This window comes from Arvicola amphibius, chromosome 6 (genome assembly GCF_903992535.2).
Source record: "Arvicola amphibius chromosome 6, mArvAmp1.2, whole genome shotgun sequence".
Taxonomy (NCBI): domain Eukaryota; kingdom Metazoa; phylum Chordata; class Mammalia; order Rodentia; family Cricetidae; genus Arvicola; species Arvicola amphibius.
In genome coordinates this window covers 18,241,241-18,254,946 of record NC_052052.2, presented here as the reverse complement: position 1 = coordinate 18,254,946, position 13,706 = coordinate 18,241,241, and the positions used below count along the sequence as shown (strand labels likewise).

Genomic DNA, 13,706 nt, shown 5'->3' with positions numbered 1-13,706 from the left:
CTTTAATCCCAGCAGTCAAGAGGCAGAGGCAGGTGGATCTCTGTGAGTTCGAGGCCAGCCTGGTCTACAGAGCTAGTTCCAGGACAGCTAGGGCTGTTACACAGAGAAAACCTCTCTCGCAAAACAAAACAAACAACAAAAAAAGAGCTTCTCCCTCCGGGTGCTTCTCTCAGCCAAGGGGGAGAATGGACGCCTTCCCTGGGCTAGACATTGAGGAGAGCAGGGCTTCTGAACACAAAGCCCAGGGAGATTTCCCCAGCCCCTTAGCAGGCGTGAGCGGTGGCTTTTTATAAAGCCACGCTTCAGAGGCTTCTGGGAACAACACGGAATAGACACAGAGCAGTCAGAGCGCACAAAGCCTTCCCTGGGCTGTGGATAAAAATCAGGACAGCCGTGCAGAGGAAGGAGAACCTGACTTGCTGTCTGCACAAGTGGGCCTTAATCCAGAGCTAAATGGGTGGGTGGGGGGGAGTTTCCTGTGCTCCCCTCTGTGCGCTCTGTGGCATCCTTGAGGACCAGCTTGTGAGGCAGGAACTGTGGACCGATGATTCTCAACCTTTCTAACACTGTGACCCTTAAATACAGCTCCTCATGTTATGGTGACCCCACAACCATAAAATTATTTTATTGTTACTTCATAACTAGTTTTGCTACTGTTATGAATCATAATGGTAATTTTTTTGGAGGTAGAGGTTTGGCAAAGTGGTCGTGACCCACAGGTTGAGAACCACTCCTGTAGCGGCTGCAGGTGGCTGCTTCTCAGTGTGTTTTCCAATGAGCTGGTGGAACCCTGACAACTTGTCTGTTTGGGTGCCCACACATTTGAACGCCTGCCCTCAGCAGATAGTAGTGTTAGCAGGGGGATTACAGAAGTCAAGATGAGCCCGTGTGGTGGCATTCACCTTTTTGTTTGTTTGTATTTTGAGATAGGGCTTCTCTGTGTGGCTTTGGAGCCTGTCCTGGAACTCGCTCTGTAGAGCAGTCTGGTCCCGAACTCACAGAGATCTGCCTGCCTCTGCCTCCTGACTGCTGGGATTAAAGGAGTATGTCACACCTTTAATCCCAACACTTGGAGAGAGATCTTTGTGAGTTTGAGGCCAGCCTGGTCGATACAGCGAGTTCCAGTACAGTCAGAACTGTTACACAGAGAAATCCTGTCTTGAAAAACCAAAACCAAAACAACAACAAAAAAACCCAAACCCTATTTCAAAACAAAAACAAAAAGCGCAGTCCCTTTAAGATTGCTCACACCAAAGATTAAAAGAAAGATCAGCTCTTCCGGTGACAGAAAGTCCCCTAGTCCTCCTTTGCTTCTCTTTGCTGGGTGTCAAACTCGTAGGCTTTTTTGTGCTCTTTGCTACTGAGCTACACTCCAGAGACCAGAGATTCCTCTTTTTCTTTTTTTAAATTGTGACAGTGTCTCACTGTGTAACCCAGGCTGGTCCTGAATTTGTCATCATTCTGTGTAATAGGGAGGGCCGCTTGTTGGTTCCTGGCCACCCGGCTAGCTTAGAAATAATACACAAAATTACACATAAAATATATTAATTAAATCACTGCTTGGCCCATTAGCTCTAGCTTCTTATTGGCTAACTCTTATATTAATTTAACCCATTTCTATTAATCTGTGTATAGCCACGTGGCTGTGGTTTACCTGCTAAAGTTCTGGCATCTGTCTCTGGCGGGGCTACATGATATCTCTCTGACTCTGCCCTTCTTTCTCCCAGCATTCAGTTTAGTTTTCCCTGCCTAGCTAAATTCTGCCCTGCTATAGGTCCAAAGCAGTTTCTTTATTCATTAATGGTAATCACAGAATACAGAGGGAAATCCCACATCACCTCCCCTTTTCTGTTTAAATAAAAAAGGAAGGTTTGAACTATAACATGATAAAATTACATATGACAAAACAGGTATAAAGCAAGAATTACAGTTACAATATTTATATTTATTTTATCTTTTATTGTAACTAAGGAAAACTGTAACTATAACTATAAATTCTTCAACTCCGTCAAAGACTCCAGAAGGTTATAATATTATCTAAGTAAACAGAAAGTGCGTTGTAAGCAACTTCCAAAACTCTAGAATTGACAGAGACATCTCGCTGCCTAAATAGTCACCCAAAGTTCTTCTGTACCATTGGGGTATCTAGTCTTCAGCTCACGGGCCCATAGTATCCAGCAGACTTTTCCATGAAGCAGGAAATCTCAGAGACAGTTCCACCTATATTGGCAGCTTGTCTGTCACATTTTTCTGTGTCCTGCAGAATATTTGGCCAACTCTTCTGTGTAGCAGGAACCGCAAAGGATCGTCTCACCTTTAGGCAAGTTCAGCCATCATTTCTCTATGGTTCCCACATGTCTAATTTATCAAGCAGTCCAGGCAAGAGCAGTTTCTTGCCCAAATGGCTACCAAACTCCATAAGGAGCCTCTTGGATGCTCATCTTCCTCTTGAAGCAGAATCACACACAGCATACAGAGGGAAATCCCACATCAGTTCTGCCTCAGTGTTGTGCCGTCCTCCTCTGGCCGGAGGCGCAGATGGTGCAGGTTGGGTGGCATCGTGCCTCACCTCATTCCCTTACAGCTGCTTCTCTATGAGTGTCTGCCCGGCTAAGTTCCCTGGTTTCCTCAGGATGGCATCGACATGAGCCGGGTGGCCGTGATGGGACACTCCTTTGGAGGAGCTACAGCTGTTCTTGCTCTGACCCAGGAGGTCCGGTTTCGGTGAGTACCGGTGATGCTGATGCCATCGAGCTTCACACACCGTTCATTCATTCATTCATTCATTCATTCACTCATTCATTCAGCAGGGATGTGTTACACAAGGGTTGTGTTCTGAGGACTGATCAGCTAAAGAAGGTCTGACTTCGAGAGATTACATTGTTGAGGGAAGAAAGCAACTAGCAACTTCATAGCACTAAGTACAGTGAAGAAAATAAACAGGCCAAGAAACGTTACCTACACGCCCATGTCTCTGTGCTATGGAGGCTGAGGCAGGAGGATCACAGAGTTCAAGGCAAGCCTAAGCAAGACCCTGTCTTAAAAAATAATAAAATAAAATGAGAACACCATTAAAGGATTTTAAACAGAGCACAGTCAGTCTTAGATTTTAAAGAGCCTCCTGGTGACTGTGTGGTGGAGCAGACCAGCTTGAAGGGCTAGGTGGATGCAGTCCGAGTGAGAGCAAAACAGAGAGAGGATGAATACACATGAGGGTAGAAAATGGGGAGCACTGATAGAGTCAGGGAGCACAGATGGAGTCGGGGAGCACAGTTGGAGTCGGGGAGCACAGTTGGAGTCGGGGAGCACGGATGGAGTCGGGGAGCACGGATGGAGTCAGGAGAACGGATGGAGTCGGGGAGCATGGATGGACTCAGGAGCATGGATAGAGTCAGATACATTTGAGCTGTCAAGCCTTAGTGATGTATGAGAGCAAGGAAATGGGAGGCGGAGGCTTTGCTGTGCACCTGTCATTAGGTGGACAGTGGCTGTCCCATGCTGAGATGGAGGTGCAGTGGGTGTTTCTCTGACTCAGTGTCACAGTTCTGCTTTTGGTACCAGGAAGGTTTACAGGTATTCTTCAACACAGGCTCTGGGCTCATGTAGCGTCCTGTGCATCAGAGCTCTGCGTTGTGGTTGCAATATCTTCAAAGACTCTCACTCTCCCCTGGTGTCCTGGGAGCTCCTGAGATGTACATACGGCCTTTCTCACTGATTTCTGCATCCAGAGGGCTCCGGCCACCATGGCCACTCAATGACTGTTGAGTGAATTGAATGAGGTGGCATTCTGCAGAGCTGGAGTGTGTCACCTGAGGGTAGATCCAGAGAAGGAAATCTGACCCTTGCTCTGGGGGAGTACAAGTTCTAGATGGCTCTTTGGGGACTGTAGAAGGAGCTGAGGTAGGCCTGCTTTTCCTCCCGCCCGGCTGAGCCCCAGAATAATTACACGGAAACTGTATTCATTTAAACACTGACTGGCCCATTAGTTTCAGCCTCTTATTGGCTAATTCTCGCATCTTGCTTTAACCCATATTTAGTAATCTGTGTAGCACCACAGGGTGGTGGCTTACCGGGAAAGATCTTAACCTGCGTCCGTCTCAGAGAGGAGAGGCATGGCGTCTGCCTCACTGCCTTTTTCCTCCCAGCATTCTGTTCTGTCTACTCCACCCACCTATCTTCTGACTTATCAGGCCAAGCTGTTTATTAATTAACCAGTGAAAGCAACACATAGAAGGAAGACCCACCTACATCAGGGGACAAGCAAAGGGGACTGTGTAAGATTGTCTTAGGAGGGTGTGGGTTTCTGAGTCATCCTCCCGATGGAAAGAAGAGTCCCTTTCCATCCTCCTCCACCCTAAGTATCCTTGCCTGGGTTTCAGTGACAGCTCAAACATCTGCTTTATCCCAGGTGCGCTGTGGCCCTGGATGCCTGGATGTTCCCTCTGGAACATGACTTTTACCCCAAGGCCCGGGGCCCTGTGTTCTTTATCAATGCTGAGAAATTCCAGACAGTGGAGAGCGTCAACTTGATGAGGAAGATATGCGCCCAGGACGACCAGTCCAGGATTGTGACTGTCCTGTAAGTGTGCCCCGAAGGCACGACCCCAGCATCCTGTTCATTTTTTAAGCAGCTGGGACTCTCTTTGTTTCTTCTAGAACTTTCTATATGTTCAAAGAGCATCTAAAATGTTGCTAGAATCCCTATGTCACAATTCCTATAGGGTTTCATGTGTCTCTCTTCTCTGCTCAGGTTCACCCACAGAGATTTCTTTGGCAGTTTATGTAGCTGCATGGTAGGATTTACTTAGTAATTTCTGGAAAATGGGTGTATTGGGTCTGGGTGGATTCCAGACATCTCTAGCCTCCTATGGGGATTTGAAAACCATGGCTAGAGAAGGCTTTGACAGTTGGGGGGATTTGTAGAATCTCCATGATCATCCAGTTCACAGAGATTATCCTAACATAGGCCCTTCTCTAAAAGTCACTCAAGCACACTGATCCTGTTGGTGCACACCTATAATCCCAGCACATAGGAAGCTGAGGCAGGGGCATGGGCAAAGCCAACCTGGGCACAGTTCTGGCAGTGAGGGGAAATGTTTCATGGTCCTTGGGGTTCCTGGATAAAAGCTGTGGTGTAATAGAAACAGCAGGTGCTGGGAACCTCACCTTCCATTCCCAGCTCCCCTCTAACGGGGTCACCCTGCTTCCCTGTATTGTCAGGCATGGTGATCTAGACGTCCAGCCAGGTGCAGCCAGGCACAGCTCGGTTCCAGCCCTAGCTCTGTCCAGTGTCACGTCTTTCCTTCTCAGACTCTGTCGCACGGAAAGTTCTTCCCCGACAAGGTTGCTGGGAGAGTTACACGACACACGGGCAGTACCTTGCACACGGTAGGCACACACGTGTGCCCGACCTCAAACCTCCTCCCTGTTGTTTCTCTGTCTCTAGCGGAGCTGTTCATCGGAGTCAAACTGACTTTGCTTTCGTGACCGGCAACATGCTTGCTAAATTCTTATCCAGTCACACTCGTGGGACCTTGGACCCTTATGAAGGTCAGGAGGTTATGGTGCGGGCCATCTTGGCCTTCCTGCAGAAGCACCTTGGTAAGGAGACAACTGGGGCTCATGGGGCACACGTGGGGTCCCTTGGGTCTCCCGTAGCACCGTGTTCTTTCGTGACATGAGAGGACCCAGGAGAGTCATGGCACATGACTGAAAAGTCATTTACTGAAACTTTGCTCACCTAGGCCCTGACTTAACAGAGAATGAGCCCAGCCTGGTCACCTGACCTTTCTGAGCCATGGCTCCCTCACCGGGACAGTACATCCTCCTCTCTTTAATCCACGACCTTGGTCCCCAAACTTACCATCGCTTTATGCATTGTGGGCTCTTTATGGTAATAACTGGGCAAAATTTATGGAAGATTTTGGTTTTTTAAAGAAACCAAACATGGGAGGGTTATGACCAATGTCGTAAGTCAGAGAGCAGCTAAATAACAAAGCCTTTTGAGATCCCTGGTGTTATCTCTACCCAGAGAGGGTGTCTTCTGTGATGGACAAGCAAGCTGGTTTTTCCACTGGGGATCTGGATGTTTGGGGTGATTGTCTTGGGGCTGGTGAGATCATTCTGTGGGTAAATGGTACTTGTGCCTCAAGCCTGCCGACCTGAGTTCGATCCCCAGAACCCACACAAAGGTGGAAGAGAGAACCGACCTTTGACCTCACACACTCGCTGTGGCATGTGCACGCGCATGTGCGCGCGCACACACACACACCCACAAATATTGTAAAAAGAAGCTAATGGTCTAATTAAACTTTTTTGGTCCACAAAGACTAGAAGTTTAGTCTACCTCAAGGGAAAAAAAGTGAGTCAGGTGGAGGTGACTCACACCTTTAATCCCAGCACTTGGGAAGCAGAGGCAGGTGGATCTCTGTGAGTTCAAGGCTAGCCTGGTCTACAGAGTGAGTTCTAGAACAGCCAGAGCTTTACACAGAGAAACCCTGTCTCAAAAAACAAGCAAACAAAAACAAAAAACAAAGAAAAGGAAAGAAGGAAGGAAGGAAGGAAGGGAGAAAGGAAGGAAGGAAGGAAGGAAGGAAGGAAGGAAGGGGAAAGCCTGTAAGTTAGTTTCTGAGGTATACCTGGACCCAGTGGGTGACCCAGTCAAGGGTGGATGTGGTTTTCTTTCTCTGCCCCTCAGGCTCAGTGTGTGTCTTCCTTTTCATGTCTTCCTCAGCCTCATTGTTTCTGTGCTCTTTTTTTTTTTTTTCTACCCTGAAGTGTCTGCTCACTTTCTGCTTCCTCAGAACATGACTCAGCTTGTGCCACCAGTGGCTGGTTCTCTCCTGTGGGTCACAGCTCAGCTCAGGCCACCGGTGGCTGGTTCTCTCTCTATGGGCTCCCAGCTTTCCTCTTCAGCTTCCACTGCTCACAACTGTATGGGGGGGGTAAACTTTGAGGGGTAGTGACGACTTCATTTTATTTGCTTATGTATTTACTATGATTCTTTTTTTTAAAATATTTATTTACTTGTTTATTATGTATACAATATTCCGTCTGTGTGTATTCCTGCAGGCCAGAAGTGGGTACCAGAACTCATTACAGATGGTTGTGAGCCACCAAGTGGTTGCTGGGAATTGAACTTAGGACCTTTGGAAGAGCAGGCAATGCTCTTAACCACTGAGCCATCTCTCCAGCCCCACCATGATTCTTTATTAACACTAGATTCCCAAAAGAGGTACTTGGTTGTGTCAGCTCTTCTTTGCTTCCTGAAATACATTGTGAGCCGGGCGGTGGTGGCGCACGCCTTTAATCCCAGCACTCGGGAGGCAGAGGCAGGCGGATCTCTGTGAGTTCGAGGCCAGCCTGGTCTACAAGAGCTAGTTCCAGGACAGGCTCCAAAGCTACAGAGAAACCCTGTCTCGAAAAACCAAAAAAAAAAAAAAAAGAAAAAAAAAAAAGAAATACATTGTGGGTCACCGTCCAGCCCCAGCCTGGAGCTTTCATGATCACATGTCCCTGTCAGTGCAGTGAGCACAGAGGGGAAGCACCATGATCCCCATGAAGCTGACCCCTCCCAAGCCACTTTCATCAGGAGGCAGCCCAGCTTGCCTGGACCAACCTCACAGCAAGATCTGATGCCTTACTGCCCCCCACACTCACACACTCCACACATACACACTCACTCACTCGACACACATATACACACGCATTCACACACAGACCCACATATACACACATATGTGCACACACACACGCCACACATATACACACTACTGTAATCTTCCAGCGAGATCTGATACCTTATTACAGACACACACACACACACACACACACAAATGCACGTCCATACACACAGCTGCTCTGGTTGTCCCCAGAGTTGACCAGAGAAGCTTCAGGTAGCACGTGGCAGCTCTTTAGATATTTGTGGTCACTTCTAATGGCCTCTGTTCATTAGGCTAATGGCCTGGGGACCTGCAGTGGTTCCTTGTTCAATTCCCCCATGCAGTCTGTTGTCACCTTCCTTTGGGAGCAATTTGTCAGGGCCTCTTTTAAAGAGACATGCCCTGACTGGAACTGTACTAGACATGGGGCTCTCCCCTCTGTGCTGTGGACACGGGTCTTCCCCTGCATAGCCTGGATACATTCACGTTTCCCACGATGTCTGCAACCCATTTGGTTTGGACTGTGCTTATGTTTAAAATACGCCTGCCCTGTTAAGAACGCATTGCTGCTTTGAGGCAAATTTGCAATTCTGATTGTATTTGCTTTTTTTCACCTTGCAAATTAAGAGCAGAGAACTGTTCCTGAGTTTAGAAATTGGCAGGGGGCTCAGAGACATGCCTTTGCTCCTGAAAGGAAGGGGTGGACCCACCTCCCAGGGCTTGAGTGGTTGCTGCTCCCGGTTCTCAGCCCACACCTCCTGTTTCCCCTGGGCACACGTCATTATAGGAGCCCACGATTAAAGATGACAGGACATCTACGAGTGGTGGCTCACCCCTTAAATCCCAGCACTTGGGAGGCAGAGGCAGGTGGATCCTATGTGAGTTCAAGGCCAGCCTGGTCTACATAGTAAGTCTCTGTCTCAAAAAAGAAAAAAAGAAAAAAAGCTGACGGTGGCGAGGGAGCCCATGATGGTGTGACCAGCTCCCTTTGAAGCAGAGAGTTAAAAGGAGAGACCAGCAGAGGAGGAGGCGGCAGGAGTCAAGGCTGGAGCAAGCTTTTTGGGGACTTAATCTGCTTGTGTTGAGGGCTCTGAGGTCACCAGTACTTGTCACGCTCAGTATTCTAGATACACTGTCTGTCATGTCTGATCTGGAGATGGTCCTTCCAGTAGTTTCTTTTATTATTTATTAGCTTCATTGTTTTCAGATGAATATATTAGAGCTTAGAAATTTTCTTTAATCTGTAATTTGTTCAGGTTATCTGGTTCTGGGGGCAGTGCCAGCATACAGCCTGACTGTATAGCCCCACAGCCCATGCCCCTTCTGTAGCACGAATTCTAATTGTTTTTAATAATAAAAACCCGGAGTCAGATATTTGGGGGTGAAAGCTGAAGGATCAGAGAAGCAGAGCAGCAGCCACTAGAGTTCTTGCCTCTATCAATGCTCAGATCAAAGGGGCGCTCCTGTCTCTACAAATCCTCAGACTGCATCTGACCCAGCTCCTATCTCCTCCCGCCTTATATTCCTCTCTCTGCCCAGCTGTATCATTCCTTTCTCCACCTCCCTAGTGCTGGGATTAAAGGCATGTGACTCCCAAGTACTGGGATTAAAGGTATGAGCCACCACTGCCTGGCTCTGTTTCTCTTTGACACTGTGCTAATGTAATGTAGCCCAGGGTGGCTTTGAACTCACAGAGATCCATCTGCCTCTGTCTCCGAGTGCTGGGATTAAAGGTGTTTGCCACCACTGCCTGGCCTCTATGGTTAACTTGTGGTTTAGCTCTGCACTCTCATCTTCAGACAAGCTAGATCACAGACAGTGTATCACCACACCCTTCACTGTGTCGCAGTGTGCAGTGTCGTAACTGACAACAGTGCTTTGACCACAGCACTCAGTGACTGCCTAGAGGCAGACCTGACTGGAGGCAAGGAGAAAAGCCAGGGAAGGAGCTGCCTAGACAAGACCATTCTGGCTTTGGCCCCGACTGATGAAGAAAGGCCATCGGGAGGGAAGGGACAGGGGGTCTTCTAAGACAGAAGGCCTGATAGTGTGGGAAGTTCCCCCACTTCCTGAGCTCAGGACAGGGGGTTGTTGATAGGGGAAGGGAGTGAAGTGGGCAGAAGTCAGGAGCGGCAGCCTATAGGTTTGCTGAAGGGCATGGATCTGAGCCCCCAGTCCATGAGGAGCCCAGGTTCCAGGCAGAAGAATGGCTACAAGCGGAGGATGGGTGAGGCGGAGAGTTGGGAACCTAGAGTGTGGGTGGCGTGGAAGCTCTTGTGGTGACCCAGGCGAGAAGAGAGAGAGCAGAGTCTGAGTTAAGACGCTGTATCTTCATCAGCTGGCCTTACAGAGGAAAGAAGCTTCTAGGTGCCTTGTCAATGGGGAACTAAAATGAGCCAGAGGTGGCTCTGCAGCCTCTCAGCTACTGCCTAACGCCTCCGCCTCCGGAGCCCAGCGATGCCGCCTTTTCAGTGAAATCCCGCTCCCTTCCCACCAACTACCCACGCCTCCTCTTCCTCCTCCCTGTCCCCCACCTGCACTCCTGGAAGATCACACACCTCCTCTTCCTCCCCACACCTCCAGCCCCTCTTCTCTCGCTCTGTCTCTTGCTGAACAACACTGCCTCCCTCTTGCTCAGATGGAAGCCACCATGCTACCACAGCCTCTCCGGGCCTGCCTAAGTAGACCCAGCTGCCCTGACTGCTGGGTCTCCCTCCTCAGCTGCCCAGGAGGCCTCCATACCCAGTCTTTTTGGTATCCCAGGTGCTCCTCTCTAGGGTGCCCCAAGGACCCTGTGGAAGCTGACCTGACTCTACAGTGGTCTGCTAACCCTCTTCCTGTTTGTGCCCATCCAGACCTGAAGGAGGACTACGATCAATGGAACAGCTTCGTGGAAGGCATCGGACCAGCGCTCATTCGAGGGACCCCACCACATCTGTCCAGTTTGTAGGCACAACTGGCCATTTGTAGGTCGCTCGAACCGAGTTTCTCCGTAGGAGCCGCCCAAGGATACTTGTAATCTAGTGGCAGGATCCTTTCTCAGAGATTGAGAGGATGTAATCAGACTCCTGATTGGGCAGCTGGGCCCTTTGCTCTTGGAATCGTTGATCTTACAGCTCAGAGCAGCTTGCGAACAAATCAGTGGCTCATAGGAAGCTGACATTTTCCTCCCTCCCTCCCTCCCTCCTTCCCTCCCTCCCTCTCTCCCTCCCTTCCTCCTTTCCTTCCTTCCTTTCTTTTTCTTTTTTGTCAAAGACTTGTATCCCAGACTGGCTTTGAACTTACTGTATGAGGATGACCCTCTTTCCGAGTGACACACATTACCACTATGCCTGGTCTTTATCCAGTGCTGAGGATCAAACCTGACTTGAGTTAATGACTGTGAAGTATTAGGTGCTGAGGATCTCTTTCCGATGACAGTCATCGCCTCTGTCCCAGGGCCTGTTAACTTCAAATAAGAACAGTGCCTAGCTGCTTGCCAGAGCGCTCTCTCTCTCTCTCTCTCTCTCTCTCTCTCTCTCTCTCTCTCTCTCTCTTTCTCTCTCTCTCTCTCGGCTTGGGGCATTTCTTCTGTTCCAGACATACAGTTACCATGTGGAATCAGGAGCAATAGATGCCATTATTGCTAGCCCCCACTTCCACCACAGTCCCCACACCCAGTAATTTTGGTGTCCAGTGCTCACCTCAAGGAAAACGCGTGGATCTGTGGTTGCTGCTCTGCACTGACTTTACAGTGATTGCTGTAAATGTTAGGCCACTGTATTAACTGAGCCACATCCCCAGCCCTTGGTGAGTTAACTTCCTGAGGCAGAACGAAGAGAATAAGCCATGGGGTGGGACTGTTTGAGCCCCTGGCCCCAGACTAAACCCAGTGAAGCCTGGATGTGAAGACTTGACTGGGTGAGTCCATTCCCTCATCGTGGGCTAGCGTTGCCTCTTGAATGCAAGCCATCATGCCAAAGGCCAGAGGGGAAGCCTTAGGGCCTGCAGCCCTGCCTGGTGTTCTCCACCTGCCACCTGTTGTCCTGGTGTTCTCCACCTGCCACCTGTTGTCCTAGTGTTCTCCACCTGCCAACTGTTGTCCTGGTGTTCTCCTGCCAGGTGTTTTCCACCTGCCACCTGTTCTCTTGGTGTTCTGCCTGGTGTTCTCCACCTGCCACCTATTGTCCTGGTGTTCTCCACCTGCCACCTGTTGTCCTGGGGTTCTCCACCTGCCACCTGTTGTCCTGGGATTCTCCACCTGCCACCTGTTCTCTTGGTGTTCTCCACCTGACACCTGTTGTCCTGGTGTTTCCCACCTGCCTCTGGTGAGGTGCAACATGAGGTCACTCTCTGGTTTCTCACTTTTCACTCTCCCCGTTGTATAAGAAACAGTAATGGGCCCTCCGTCCTGTTACTCTTAGGAGCCCATGCGGGGCGAACATTGTCCTCAGAACCCAGAGAAAGACACAGACACTAAGGAGTCCCTCAGAAGCTGAGCGCCTTTTGAGGCGCCTTTGAGGTTTTGTGGGTGAATCTTGTAGGAAACACTCTGAGGAGGTGGAGACAGGCTGTGGACTATTAATGGAGCCAAGCTGTCATTTCCACAGGCCACAGAGGGCACTGGGTTGGTCATCTTAGCTGCGGGAATGTTCCTAGGGAGATCTGAGGTCAGCTTGGTCTTGCCTCTTACCCCCTGTGCCAAATATGGGTGCTTTAGTCATCTGGGTTTTTTTTTAATTGGTTTATGTTTTTGAGGCCATCACCCCAGATTTAAGAAACAGACAGACTCTGCATCCCGTCCGTTGAATATTGATGCTCATGCTTGCCTAACGACATGCTGTAATCCGCAGTCTGTTTAATCTGCATTGGAGCAAGCCGGGGAGCGCTCTGGAAGTGGCTTCTCTTTGTTTCCCTTTGTTTGCTAGTCGTGTTGAACCACATGGAAAATCTTTGGGAAGAAAGGTAGTATTCCCAGAGTTCCAAGCGCTGCGGGAAGGCCCACCTTGAACTGCATCTCCGCCATACAAGACATGTATGTCACCCGAGTCTAAGGAGGGAACCCTAGGAGGGCAAGTTCAGAAGGGAAGTGGATCTCTGCACAGTAGTCCAGGGTCAGGGCCACCAAAGCAAGTCATTCAGGAGGCTCCTTCTCAGAGGCGTGGGAGCCACACAGCTGGGCTTCACCCTGGCTCCACCACTACAGGAATCAGGGCAGATTCTGTTGTCTTCCCAACCTCAGCCCCCGCATGTGAGGGCCTGTGTTACTGTTGGGATAACTGAGTGAGGGGTTGCATGACCCATGGGTTATGAAAGATGCATTTCCCACTTCCCACACTTTCTGATTGTCTGTGTATCCCAGTAAGAATGATCCACATGATCTCCATCTTTCAAGATTTGTTGAAACGTGATTGTTAGCCCCCTTGATGTCAACTCTGTCACTGTTCACTGTGCAATTAAAGGGCCTGTCTATTCTGAAGTCACTGGCTGGCCGGCTTTCTTCTTTGGAATTTCTTTCCAAGAGAGCACATATTGGTCTAAACTGGGACCCTGCAGCCTCCCACCTGGGGACCAGAGTCCCCCAGTACCCACAGGACTATCCCTAAGCCACCCTAAGAAGATGCCACCTTGGGGGTCACCTATGGGAGCCGTAGCACTTTTACCTGAGATCCCAAAATAATACAGGTGCAAAACTGTGAAGGCAACCTAGATCTGAGACAAAGGACCCTCTCCGTTCAGAATGATCTGCCAATGGTCCATGTATCTACTGGATCAGGGGGATTGTCCCTATGGCAGAACTATCCAGTAAGTCATGAAACCATGGCCTCTTTGAAGAGGTTGTCTGCACAGAAGCCCACACACTTACAGGGTGTGTGTGCATGCATGTGTGTGTGTGTGCGTGCGCACACGTGAGTGTGTAGGTACATGTGCACTTATACGCACATACATGTGGAGGCTGCAGGCTGACATCAGGTATCCTCTCTGGCTCTCCACTTTAGTTTCTGAGATAGTCACTCACCGAGCCTGCAGCTCACTGATTTGGATAGACTGGCTTCTGAGCAAACC

At 49.4% G+C, this 13,706-nt stretch overlaps 1 protein-coding gene across 4 annotated transcripts in view; it reads left to right on the top strand.

Annotated features, from left to right (window-relative positions):
• Positions 1 to 13,119, top strand: part of Pafah2 (platelet activating factor acetylhydrolase 2) — a 36,352-nt gene extending 23,233 nt beyond the window's left edge. For all 4 annotated transcript variants that reach the window (XM_038333575.1, XM_038333572.1, XM_038333573.1 and 1 more), the window contains 4 exons: positions 2,633 to 2,724; positions 4,409 to 4,579; positions 5,447 to 5,601; positions 10,517 to 13,119. In XM_038333575.1, the coding sequence (XP_038189503.1) occupies positions 2,633 to 2,724; positions 4,409 to 4,579; positions 5,447 to 5,601; positions 10,517 to 10,611 (513 nt within the window). In that variant the 3' untranslated portion in view covers positions 10,612 to 13,119. The remainder of the gene's footprint in view (positions 1 to 2,632; positions 2,725 to 4,408; positions 4,580 to 5,446; positions 5,602 to 10,516) is intronic.
• Positions 13,120 to 13,706: the final 587 nt, after the last annotated feature.